The sequence below is a fragment of the Triturus cristatus genome, chromosome 11 (assembly GCF_964204655.1).
Source record: "Triturus cristatus chromosome 11, aTriCri1.1, whole genome shotgun sequence".
Lineage (NCBI taxonomy): Eukaryota > Metazoa > Chordata > Amphibia > Caudata > Salamandridae > Triturus > Triturus cristatus.
Window position 1 is genome coordinate 1046358639 of NC_140594.1, and position 15117 is coordinate 1046373755.

Genomic DNA, 15117 nt, shown 5'->3' on the forward strand with positions numbered 1-15117 from the left:
TGTAGTGACGTGTGCCTCTTTCATCTTGCTTACAAGAGATTTTTCATCTGTGGGCTTATATTATTGTAAGTAACACTGACTTGGGAGTTTGCTGCACTTAATACCCTTTTTCAGGCCAAACAAAAAAAAAAGACAAAAGAAAAGCCATGGCACAAAGTGAAACCAATCCAGAAAAATAGCCATATTCTTCCAGAGTGGAGAAGGACTTCAAATCCAGACCCAGAACACATCCACTCTTGTCACTGAGCCACCAAAAGCAAGCCTAAGCAGGAAGGCAGAGTGGGGCAGAATGACCCTGAAATTGCAGATACATAGTTGTATCTGTAGCTCCTCTTCCCTTTCTCATTCCCGTCATTAATGTATTGATGAATACCAAAGCAACACTATTGGCCAGGCCAGCTGTCCAGTTTGTGTCAGGCAAGCACACACACACACACCCACCCACACACACACACCCATGAATACACACCCATGAATATATGACGGTACAATGCAAACAGTTACAACGCATGCTTTTACAATGTGGTTTTTATATCGCAACTACCATTACATCGCATGATTTTACAACGCATGCCATTACAACGCATTTTTAAAAACTACCACTGCAACGCATACTTTTACAACGCATACCATTACAATGCATAATGGTTTTAGGGCAACAGTTAGGTAAGTGTTGGATAATATAGGGTAAAATTACTATTCCCACTCCAGTGAGTGCAGCAGTAGGGTAAGTTTTGGAGAGTGTAGGGGTAAAATTACTATTCCTACTCCAGTGAGTACAACAGTAGGGAAAGTGTTGGATAGTGTAGGGGTAAAAATTACTATTTCCATCTACCCCAAAGCCCATACCGACCCTAAAACAAAAAAATCTCCATTACTTACCTTATAATGCGTTGTGATGGCATGCGTTGTAATGGCATTCATTGTAATGGCATGCATTGTAGTGACATGCTTTGTAATGACATGCGTTGTAATGGCATGCAATGTAAAGGCAGTTGTGTTGTAACAGTTGTGTTGTAAAAGCAGTGCGATGTAACGACTGCGTTGTAATGGATGTTTGCCCACACATACACACCTCTCAATCCATCACCATTGTAGTTTTATTGTTCGCAGAATATGTTCTACATCATAATGCATTCTCACTCAATGGCTCAATGTAGGAGAGATATGCTTCAAACCTCTAAACACTACAGCAACATTGGCAAAGAGATAGTCTGAACATGTGACGAACACAACTCAGTGAACATCTGTAAAATGCAGCTTTGTTTCCCTTGAGGGGGATGGATTAGACAAAAACTATAGCAGCAAAATCTGTTGATCCAAATGAAAATCAGGCTGTACTTTGTGAAAAGAGAAATGATTCATCATTAGCACAAGGATATCTGACAAAATCCTGATCTCCAAAACCAGAAAATCAATGTTCACTTCCTGCAAAGCTTCAAAAGGGAGACCCTGGAAGGCACATGGAAGCAAGCACACATTCAAAACCTGGAATTTAATAATTATTCACTAGCCGAGTAGCTAAGAACCCTTTAGAAGACACAGCTGCCACTCCACCTCAGATGTGGATGAAAGGGACCAGAGGAAAGATTTGCAACAGAGCTGAGGACTCAAGTCAGTGCCTGACATCTGTGTCTCGTGTGACCTTCTCTCACACACTTTGGAGCAGAAGAGAGGAAGAACATCATTTGCCTCATTTGCAAACAAGTCCTGTAGCATTTACACGTCCTACTGAAAATCTGGACAATCAATATTTGAAACAGACAATGAAACTCTGATGAGGGAGTGCGCAACTTAGCTGATCCCCTTTCATACTGTTCACCTCCTCTATATGAACAGGATAGAAGACATAGGGCCTGATTTAAGATCTTGGCGGAGGGTAATAGTCAGTCACAAATGTGACGGATATCCCGTCCGCCATATTATGATCCCATTATATCCTATGGCGATCATAATATGGATGAATGGATATCTGTCATGTTTGTGACGGAGTATTCCATCCGCTGAGATCTGAAGAAAGCAAAAGACACACAATTGATAGACGGAATGCAGAACAAATCAAAACATTCACCCCCAGTCAAGAGATCTGGGTTAAATCCATCATTCTTTTGCTCATCATGCCACCCCAGTTTAGACCTGGCTATATGCAAATCAGTCTTGACCCTGTGCCTCATGGGATCTAAAGAAGGCCCATAGTCATATGCACATCTTAAAATCAGTCCTGATAGATCCAACCAGGTCACACTCAAATCCACCCTGCTAACCTATACGTGCCTTTGATGTTATGTTGTCTGTATGGCCCAGAACTACTATCGCTTGAATAACCTTAGCAAAAATAATGCCAATTGGATTGCCGTTGGTCCCTTCCAGTTTGATGAGCACCCCTGGCCTGGCAGCGACCAATGGCCCTGGCAAACGTTCCCACTAAGTCAAACTTCATGAATTATTCTACGGTCTCAAGACCTTGGGAGTTGTGACAGTAGAATAGGAGAGGGTGATGAACCAAGACACTGAGATGGAATCTGGCCTGGGCACTACAACCAAGAACATTGAATGGTTCTCCTGAACAGCAGTAGATCTTACAACAGAGCTGCCCATTTGAAGAGTAGAGCTACCAAATCATTGTGTAGCTTGAATTTTCCATGTTCCAGCAGGTGGACTAAATCCGGCACCCCTCTGTCATGAATGAGCCCCTCTAAGGGAGTTATGATTTGTGAAGGAACATCTGTCGTATTGAAGGCCACAAAGGTTGTAGTGATGCTCCAGTGGCATCAACCCCACAAACCTCTGACAGTCTTCGGATATCCCTTTATTAGGGATGCTAAGAATTCCTCTGGCTGAATCACAGGGATGACTTGTGGTGTACAATCAATTTTGAAGTAGATTGCATCCACTGGAATGCTAATTTTCTTTCGGTGCAGGCTAGCCTCCACCCAACAGATGTTTTGTCCACCAGGAACATGGTGCTCTTCAAGCCTTCGTTCGGCTGGAGGCGATGGCAGAACGGGTCTCTTTGCCGAAAGGATTGGGCCCCTTCCCATAATGCATCTACCTCCTCTAGCAGAGAAGGGACAAGAATAGGGATGAATCACAACTCTGGAGAAACTGAAGAAAAATCAATACTGAAGACCCAAAGAGCCCTCTTGCTCCCCTTTGTAACACCAAACCCACTTGTAACAAGCTTCAGATAGCATTGAGATCTAAAAAGACCAGCAAAGACCTTTTTGTGTGGCACTACACAACAGCGGGTAATTAAATATCTCATCAACCTAAGATATCACTTGCACACTGGTACCTTTCCAGGCAGACCTTAAGCCTTGACAAAGACCTGGGCCATGGGATACAGGGGTGAAACACGAATTGGCAGTGCTTCCTACTATATAACGTTCATCATGTACCACTTTTGGATGGAAAAGAAAATATTAAGATCAAGTCAAGATAAATGTGTATAATTTTGTCTTATGTCAGCCATTTCTAAACTACCATGATGTGCAATCCTGATTGCAACACTCTCCATTAATGCACCTTATAAACAAATATTTTGTCCTGTCTCTTTCTTTAGGACATATTTTATTTATCATCTCTTTTGTAATGTCTGCAAGAGCTGTTGTATTATGTTAGCTACCACGGCATTTCCATTAATACCCTTCTCTATCTCAATCCAATTTCTTCTTAAGAATCTTTCTGTGTGCTCTATAAAATGTAATATGTCCACATAGAGCAAGATGCTATTAAAAAATTATTTTTAAAAATACTGAAGCTCTTGGTGCTACTGTGAAGCACCAAACCTGAGATTGTTACTCATCCCAAATTCCCCTGCACCCATGAACCTCTGTGTCCAGCTCCACTGCTCAGCCTCTCACTCTTGCCAAGCTCCCCTCCACGCACACACGCGCCCCGCCAGCTCACTTACCACTAACCTACTCACTCATTCACTCACTGACCTCAAAGACAATGTAAATCTGCAATTCTGATTCACTCATCCCCCTTACCTAAACACACTCTCCCCTACTCACTCCGTTATTTACACACTCTTACCAGTTCGCACTAAACTACTCAACCATGGCCTCATTCACTCACTCATTCTGACTAACTTACTCATTCTCGCTTCCCTAAAGAATCAATTACCCTCTCACTAAATCAATCAGTAACTTATACTAGTATGAAGAATAATACTAGTAGGAACAACTGTACACCAACTACTACTTCTATCGCTTTCCAACTAATAATACAGTAATGACACTACCACAAAAGCTAAAACTACTGCTGCTGTTACAACTTCTATTATTACAATAATTATTATTAATGTTATTATTAGGGATTAAGATGGTGGTGACAATAATAATAATACTGAAAATGATTATACTAATATTAATGATAAAAGAAGAACTAATGATACTCCTACAAATCATAAGATAATAATACTATAAAAATAATCCTAGTGCTCTACGCCTACTGCCACAATTACTGCTAATGATGCCAATACTATTACTAGTACTACCACAGCCAATTATACCACTACAATACTACTAATAATAATAGCACAATAACTACTGCTACTTCTATAGATCATAACATAATAAAACTCACAAAAATAGTACTACTACTTCTGCAACTATTACTACAACTACTACTAATATCAACACTACTACTACTATTGATACCAAAACTACTTCTAGTAATAATGATAACACAAGAACTACCGCTACTCCTGCAAATCATAACATAACAACAATCACACAAAAAACAATTCTGCTACTTCTACTGCGACTACAACTACTGCTAATGATACCAATGCCAATACTACTACCACTACTACTAATGATACCACTCCTGCTACTACTACTAATATTTATAATAAGCAAAAAAACAAGAATTACTGCTTCTTCTACAGAGCATAAGGTAATATAACTGCAATAACCAAACCTTCTACTTTTAAAGCTACCACTTTTAATGATACCAATACTATTACTACTACTACTATAACTACTAATAGGAAAAACACAATAGCTGCTACTAATCCTACACAGAATAAGATAATAAACCTACAATAACCAATCCTACTACTTCTAGGACCACTACTATTGATTCCAATACCAATACTACCACTAATAATAATAATAATAGAAGAACTACTGCTATTCCTACAGATCATAAGATGATAAAACTACAAAGAACATTCCTACTACTCCCCCTACGACTACAACTACTACTAATGGTAGCAATACTACTACTACAACTCCTACTGATACCAATACTACTACTACTTATACTGCTACTTATAAGAGCACAAGAACTACAGCTACAAATCTTAATATGATAAAACTACAATAACAAGTCCTACTACTACTACAGCTACTATTAAATTATACCAATACCATTGCTACTGCAACTGCTATTAATGATACAAATACCAATCCTACTACTTCTACAACTACTACTAATGATTCCTATACGTATACTACTACAACTACTACTAATGATGCAAATCCCAATTCTACTAAACTACAAATAATGATACCAGTACCAATACTACCACTAATAATAATAATAACACAATAACTACTGCTACTCCTAGACCATAAGATAATGAAACTACCAAAAACATTGCTACTACTCCTATTATGACTGCAACTACTACTAATGGTACCAATACTACTACTACAACTCCTACTAATGATACCAATACTACTACTACCACTACTACTACTTTTATAACCACTAACTGCCTCCACTCCTACAAAGTATAAGATAATAGACCTAGAATAACTAATCCTACTACTTCAAGGGCTAGTACTATCGATTACAATACTAATACTACCACTACTACTATAACTAATAATAATAATAATAATAACACAATAACTACTGCTACTGCTACAAACCATAAGATAATGAAACTACCAAAAGCTTTCCTACTACTCCTACTATGACTACAACTACTACTAATGGTACCAATACTACTACTACAACTCCTACTAATGATACCAATACTACTATTATGAATTCTGCTACTTATAAGAATACAAGAACTACTGCTACTCTCACAAATCTTAATATAATAAAACTACAATAACAAGTCCTACTACTACTGCTACTACTAATGATACCAATAACAGTACTACTAAAACTTCTACTACTGATACAAAAACCAATCCAACTACTTCTACAACTACTACTAATGATACCAGCACCTATACATCTACAACTCCTACTAATGATGCAAATACCAAACCTACTACTGCTACAGCTACTACTAATAAAACCAATACCAATCCTACTACTTTTAGGGCTACTAATACTAATGATACCAATACTACTACTGCTACTATAATTGCTAATAAGAAAAACACAGTAACTGCTGCTACTCCTACAAAGCATAAGATAATAACCCTGCCATAACCAATCCTACTACTTCTAGGGCTAGTACTATTGATACCAGTACCAATACTACCACTAATAATAACACAAGAACTACTGCTATTCCTACAGATCATAAGATTATAAAACTACAAAAAACATTCCTACTACTTCTAGTACAACTACTAGTGCTACAAATACCAATACTATTACGACTACAGCTACTACTAATGATACCCATACTACCACTAATACTACTTAAAAGGACACGAGAACTACTGCTACTCCTACAAATCTTAATATAATAAAACCATAATAACCAATCCTTCCTATCACAGCTACTACTAATGATACAAATACCAATTCTGCTATAGGGGTGTGGAATTCCTGTAGCCTGACACCCAGGACATATTGTTTGGGGTAAAGGACAACAAGTTCTCATGTTTATTCAGTCCTTATGACAAGTAGGCCCAGCCCCCTACAGCACAACCCTTTGGCTGCCAGATTACAGTAAAACATTATGCATCAGAGAGAGAGAGAGAGAGAGAGAACTATGTTTATTTAGACCATTGTCTTTAACCACAAGTAAGATCTCATAAACATTATGCATCAGGAAAGGGCCTTGTCTGCAAGGTAATATTTCTGTTCATGTGTTAATGCTGTTTGACCTTGCATTTATGGTTCATCAATATAAAACATTTATTATTAGGGTGAGTGCTCTAAGGAAATGTAAGTTCAGACTGCACTACTGACAGCGGTTCCAGTATAAAATGTATACACAGGTTTGCAAAGTTTAACAACTGGAGGCGGTGTATAATGCTTCCAGGATGCTCTCTAATTAGATGCAAATATATGCAAAAGCCTGAAAGCAAGATTGATCATTCTTTGCTTTCAAGTAAAATGTTCATTAAAAAATGCAACTAGGAAAAGAACATTTTGCTAAACTATTGTGAAATGTTAGGTACCATTGCTTCGAAACATCAGTTAGTAAAATGTGTTGATGCAGGCTAGTATTTCCCAAAAATATTCATATTGGAAAATCAGTGTAACCAGTTTCAACAAAATGATAGGAAACATGGAAATTAACAAGCATCAGCAAAGCCAATATGTATGACATTGGTGGTCAGCCTTTAGGTTTTGTCAACGTGTGTCTTGTTTTTGCAAAACGTTATTCTTGTGGAAGCTGCTGGGCCCTCACCTTTATAACAAACATTGGCAAAAGTAAAAATATTTTTGGTCTTAAAAATTACACATTGCACAGTAGTTCCTGGCACTGAACAAAACTACTTTGCGTGCCGATATGCTCCTTGTGAAAAAGCAGAATGCTGTAACTCGCAGTGAAGCCAACCAGTAGATATAGAGGGATAGAATTTTAATAAAACCAAAAGGTTTTGGTTAACATCAGACCTAAATAGGGGCCCAATTCTTACAGAAAGTCAAAAACCTGCACCCATGGCATATGAACTTCAGATTTATGGTTTTCATGAATTCCCAAGACTTTCAGAAGTAGGTCAGGAATTGTTCTAGAAAATATTTGTGAACTGCATTTTAGCAAAAGCAAACATGCAGATTTGCTCATGCGAAAATCTGTAGAGCGGTAACAAGTTTACTTTCCCACCAATAACTTTTTTTCCCAAACCCTAGAAGAAATTTCACATCTGCCCTTGTCAAGAGTAAATTTCCAACCTTTCTCTGTATAGGAAAATATTAGAGACAAGCTGATGAAAACCCATAAAACATGCAAGTCAGCATGTTTGCACAGACTCGAAAGGGCATTCCAGCCATGGGTAACTATTGCTTACCGCTACTGCCAACCCCAAAATGTAGATCTGCCGAATGGTGGCAAAATAAGGGCATTGCTAGTATTCAAACCCTACTGCGGTATGAGCCCTGGCATAAACAGAGAGGCTATTATCAGAGCTCTTATATAATGAGATTGCTGCCATAATGTGTCCCCACACTGCATGGCACCAGAGGGACAAGTGGATTTTTTTGTAGGACAAGTTTATGGAGCAACCTGTCCCATGGACAAGTAGATATGTTATTAAAGTCCACAACCCTGCTACTACTTCTACAACTGTTACTAATATCTGTATGGATACTACTACAACTCCTACTAATGAAACCAATACCAATCCTACTACTACAAAAGCTACTACTAATGAAACCAATACCAATCCTACTACTTCTATTGCTACTAATACTAATGATACCAATACTACTGCTACTACAACTACTACGAAAAACACAAGAACTACTTCTAGTCCCACAAACCGTGAGATAAACCTACAACAAACAATCCTACCACTTCTAGAGCTAGTACTAACAATGATGCAAATACTACTGCTACTATAACTACTAAGAAAAACACAAGAACTACTTCTAGTCCCACAAACCATGAGATAAACATACAACAAACAATCCTACTACTTCTAGAGCTAGTACTAACAATGATACCAATACTACTAAGACTACCTCAACTACTAGAATGAAACAAAAACACTAATAACTGCTACTCCTACAAAACATAACATAATAAAAGTACAATAAGCAATCCTACTACTTCTAGGGCTAATACTATTGATACCAATACTACCACTAGTAATAACACAAGAACCAATGCAGTTCCCACAGACCATAAGATGATACATTTACAACAACCATTCCTCCTACATCTCCTACTAACTGAGCCAATATCAATACTGCTACTACAGCTAGTACTAGTGATACCAATACTACTACTACTTGTAAGAACACACAAACTACTGCTACTCCCACAAATCTTAGTATAATAAAACTACAATAACCAATCCTACTACTACTAATACAGCTACTACTAATGATACCAATATCATTACTACTACTACTTCTACTAATGATACAAATACCAATCTTCCCGCTACAGCTACTACTAATGATACCTGTACATATACTACTACAACTCCTACTAATAATGCAAATACCAATCCTACTACTACAACAGCTACTACTAATGATACCTGTACATATACTACTACAACTCCTACTAATGATGCAAATACCAATGCTGCTACTACAACAGCTACTACTAATGATACCTGTACATATACTACTACAACTCCTACTAATGGTGCAAATACCAATGCTACTACTACAACAGCTACTACTAGTGATAGCTGTACATATACTCCTACTCCTACTAATGATGCATATACCAATCCTACTACTACAACAGCTACTACTAATGATACCTGTACATATACTCCTACTCCTACTAATGATGCAAATACCAATGCTACTACTACAACAGCTACTACTAATGATACCTGTACATATACTCCTACTCCTACTAATGATGCAAATACCAATGCTACTACTACAACAGCTACTACTAATGATACCTGTACATATACTACTACAACTCCTACTTATGATGCAAATACCAATGCTACTACTACAACAGCTACTACTAGTGATAGCTGTACATATACTCCTACTCCTACTAATGATGCATATACCAATCCTACTACTACAACAGCTACTACTAATGATACCTGTACATATACTCCTACTCCTACTAATGATGCAAATACCAATCCTACTACTACAACAGCTACTACTAATGATACCTGTACATATACTACTACAACTCCTACTAATGATGCAAATACCAATGCTACTACTACAACAGCTACTACTAATGATACCTGTACATATACTACTACAACTCCTACTAATGATGCAAATACCAATGCTACTACTACAACAGCTACTACTAGTGATAGCTGTACATATACTCCTACTCCTACTAATGATGCAAATACCAATCCTACTACTACAACAGCTACTACTAATGACACCTGTACATATACTCCTACTCCTACTAATGATGCAAATACCAATGCTACTACTACAACAGCTACTACTAATGATACCTGTACATATACTACTACAACTCCTACTTATGATGCAAATACCAATGCTACTACTACAACAGCTACTACTAGTGATAGCTGTACATATACTCCTACTCCTACTAATGATGCATATACCAATCCTACTACTACAACAGCTACTACTAATGATACCTGTACATATACTCCTACTCCTACTAATGATGCAAATACCAATCCTACTACTACAACAGCTACTACTAATGATACCTGTACATATACTACTACAACTCCTACTAATGATGCAAATACCAATGCTACTACTACAACAGCTACTACTAATGATACCTGTACATATACTACTACAACTCCTACTAATGATGCAAATACCAATGCTACTACTACAACAGCTACTACTAGTGATAGCTGTACATATACTCCTACTCCTACTAATGATGCAAATACCAATCCTACTACTACAACAGCTACTACTAATGGTACCTGTACATATACTACTACAACTCCTACTAATGATGCAAATACCAATGCTACTACTACAACAGCTACTACTAGTGATAGCTGTACATATACTCCTACTCCTACTAATGATGCATATACCAATCCTACTACTACAACAGCTACTACTAATGATACCTGTACATATACTCCTACTCCTACTAATGATGCAAATACCAATGCTACTACTACAACAGCTACTACTAATGATACCTGTACATATACTACTACAACTCCTACTAATGATGCAAATACCAATGCTACTACTACAACAGCTACTACTAATGATACCTGTACATATACTACTACAACTCCTACTAATGATGCATATACCAATCCTACTACTACAACAGCTACTACTAATGATACCTGTACATATACTCCTACTCCTACTAATGATGCAAATACCAATCCTACTACTACAACAGCTACTACTAATGATAACTGTACATATACTCCTACTCCTACTAATGATGCAAATACCAATGCTACTACTACAACAGCTACTACTAATGATACCTGTACATATACTCCTACTCCTACTAATGATGCATATACCAATCCTACTACTACAACAGCTACTACTAATGATACCTGTACATATACTCCTACTCCTACTAATGATGCAAATACCAATGCTACTACTACAACAGCTACTACTAGTGATAGCTGTACATATACTCCTACTCCTACTAATGATGCATATACCAATCCTACTACTACAACAGCTACTACTAGTGATAGCTGTACATATACTCCTACTCCTACTAATGATGCATATACCAATCCTACTACTACAACAGCTACTACTAATGATACCTGTACATATACTCCTACTCCTACTAATGATGCAAATACCAATGCTACTACTACAACAGCTACTACTAATGATACCTGTACATATACTACTACAACTCCTACTAATGATGCAAATACCAATCCTACTACTACAACAGCTACTACTAATGATACCTGTACATATACTCCTACTCCTACTAATGATGCAAATACCAATCCTACTACTACAACAGCTACTACTAATGATACCTGTACATATACTCCTACTCCTACTAATGATGCAAATACCAATGCTACTACTACAACAGCTACTACTAATGATACCTGTACATATACTACTACAACTCCTACTTATGATGCAAATACCAATGCTACTACTACAACAGCTACTACTAGTGATAGCTGTACATATACTACTACAACTCCTACTAATGATGCAAATACCAATGCTACTACTACAACAGCTACTACTAGTGATAGCTGTACATATACTCCTACTCACACTAATGATGCAAATACCAATCCTACCACTACAGCTACTACTAATGATACCTGTACATTAGTACTACACATCCCACTAATGATACCAATACTACGACGACAGTTACTACTGCTGACACCGGTACTACCACAATTAGTAATAATGCTGACAGAAAGAGCCTTGTGGGACGGTAGCTCAGTTAATCCCAGCTCGCCCCCTGATCCTGAGGCGCCCCCCGCCGCGCTGCCCCCTCCCTCCCCGGATGGACTCCACCACAGAGCCCCGCAGTGCTGCCGAGAGCACCCGTTACTCAGACACCTGTGGAATACGAGACAGAAAGGGGGGCCATCTTATCTCCACACCAGAGGATGCCTCAGAGTGGAGGCTCAATCAAACAACATGGATAAGTGATGGCTGGGTGGATGAACGAACGAACGAACGAACGAACGGACGGATGAATGAATGAATGAATAAAATGAAGGAATGAATGCATAAAGGGCCAGTTTTAAACATGCAGCACTGTAAGTATCAGTGCCACTCTAAGTGCAAGATTGAATGAATGAATGAATGAATGAATGAATGAATGTGGCGCTTTTAAATATGCAGCAATGTAAGTATTCGTGCCACTCTAAATGCAAGCTGTAAGAGGCCAGGCATCGGAGTGCAACTGAGCAACGCGCAAACCCTCGGCCATTCCGCAGAAACGTGTATAACACCGACAAACTCCGGCTTCGGCAAGCATGACTGAGGGAAGAGCTCTGACGGCAACCCACGGGCCGGAGACCGACACCCCTTCACATACAGTCACCGAAAACAAAGTCTTAGCTGCGGCGCCCACCGGTCATTTACAATTAACCACGTGCTGCTGCGCAATATCCAGGAAGAAGGAATAGGAACTAAGGGGTGATTAGTGAACGCCCTTCGTTCCCCGGCCAGAGACCCTGCTGGCCGCACGTTCATCCTTGTGATGTCGGTGTGATGTAAGCAGAGCACAAAAGGAAGACATCGAAGAATTAGTGGCCGCGCTCACACTTGAGGATGAGCGGTCTAGAGTACGCGCTCACACACATGCACAACACACAAGAGCACACCCACAACAAACGCACAGAACACACAGCCAGGCACGCATACACATGCAGGCACACACACTCAAAACACGCAGCACACAGACACGACATACACACACAACAAACACGCACACACAATACACGCGCACAAACAGCACATGCACACACAAACACGCACACACTTAATTAGGCTGCAGCCGGTGTGCAATATGCACAGTGTCAGTACAAAAGAAAGAAACATATGATATCAATGAGAAGGCACAGAGAAGCGTCCTGCTCACTCACAAACACGTGCGCTGACAGACACGTGCACTCAAGCGCACGCAAACACGCACATGCACACGCACGCGGAGAGAAAGGGTTGCACTGCCCCAATAAAATACCTTATTGTTGGAAAGCAGAGCAAAAACCGCAACGCCACAGGTGTACACCTTGATCTACAGCGCACAGAAGATGCAATGACGTTTGTCAGACATGTGAGTGTCACCAAAATCCCCAGGAGCTAACAGGCGCCCCGAGGAGTCGATCAATGACGATAGGTGCGCACCCTAAAAAATGCCATCACTGTGTCTTTTATTACCTGGAAGTTCCTGAAGGCCCCTGAGAGCTGCGCCATGTGCAGTGCCAGGCAGCGGGACGTGCACCTGGCTCTGGAGACCTGCTGTGCCAGCTCAGCCCCAGCCCCCTCTTCACGGTCCCTGCGCCGGGAAGGGGCGACTGGCAGCACCCCGAAGCACATCAGGAGCCCCGCAGTCCACAACCTGGCAGCCATACGGAGAGCTGGTCCCCTCAGCGGGGCGTAACAATCACGGACCGAAGGGGGTGATGCGCTGCGCCTCTGAGACCCCGAGCCTGCCCTCGACACAGCCTCGCCCCAGCAGCGGAATACTCTATGTGTGAAGGAATGCAGCCCAGCTCCTGTGGGGACCCTCCCTCTCCAGCTCCTGTGGGGACCCTCCCTCCCCTCCTCTGCCTCCGTCTTGTCCCACCCACCAGCCCTGGCACACGAGGCACCAGCCAGGAGCTGTCTGTTTGCATCTGGCCTGGCACGAATAAGGCCTCTCACACACGTCGGGATGACTGCAGGCTGCAGAGGCCACCACAAAGTGTTCACGCGCTGATTTAGCCTGAAAACTGGTAAAAACATATGCTGTAGAAAACACCTTCAGATGGCGCCTCTGGTACTGATGGGCGCTGTGCCAGTGACATAATTTGCCCACCCCGGAATGTATCTTTACAGGTGGCAGCTACATCTAATTACTTCGAGTCTCATTTTACAGAAAGTTAAATTTAATTACGTGTTTTAGGGAACTTTCTGGTATTTGTATAAACCCAGCCTCGTAGCCGGTTGCAGAGGGTTACACTGGGTGTGGAAAGCTCTCTACTTGTGTTAGAGGCCCAAACTGCAGGTGAGGGCCTATAACGTACAAGAGGGCCTTTACCATCCATTATCTCCCTAGCCAGAAGGGCTATGATGCTAGTGGAACATTTCAGCTGCTAAGGGGAGTTTGCCCTTAGTTATACAAGGAGAACCAGAAAGGCAGTCAAGGCAAGTCTATACCAGACATTACTGCCCCTGCCACCTTCTTGTCTGCAAGGCAACTCCCAATATTCAATGTTCTAATTTCACAAGTTATGATTTTAAAATGAATGAGGCTTTCTGACCAATCAAAGGTAGGGTTGAGCCTAAGTCACGTAGGGGGCATATCAACTCTGCTTTAAAAGCCAAAAAAGCAGAGATAAAACTCACGCCCTATAAGCAACAGGGTGCAAACACGCAAATTCTTATGTTAGCACCCTTTTACTCTACGCTTCCCCTTGCATCTCTAATGAGATGCAAAGGGGGCGTTCCAGAGTAAAATAATAGTAGAAATGTCGCTAAGCGACATTTCTCCTATCCTCAAGGATATCGCTAACCCTGTTAGAGATAAAAAAAGCAGCGCTAACCGCGGTTAACGCTGCTTTTTTACGTCTGGTATTTTTCTGACTTAGCCATGATATCCTATGTAAGGTGGATATCATG

General features: G+C 40.2%; 1 protein-coding gene across 2 annotated transcripts in view; it reads right to left on the minus strand.

The window, feature by feature from the left end:
* Window positions 1–13980, minus strand: part of LOC146785916 (anosmin-1-like) — a 245790-nt gene extending 231810 nt beyond the window's left edge. For both annotated transcript variants that reach the window (XM_085635313.1, XM_085635314.1), the window contains exon 1: window positions 13675–13980. In XM_085635313.1, coding sequence (XP_085491439.1) covers window positions 13675–13866 — 192 coding nt within the window. In that variant the 5' untranslated portion in view covers window positions 13867–13980. The remainder of the gene's footprint in view (window positions 1–13674) is intronic.
* Between the last annotated feature and the right edge of the window lie 1137 nt (window positions 13981–15117).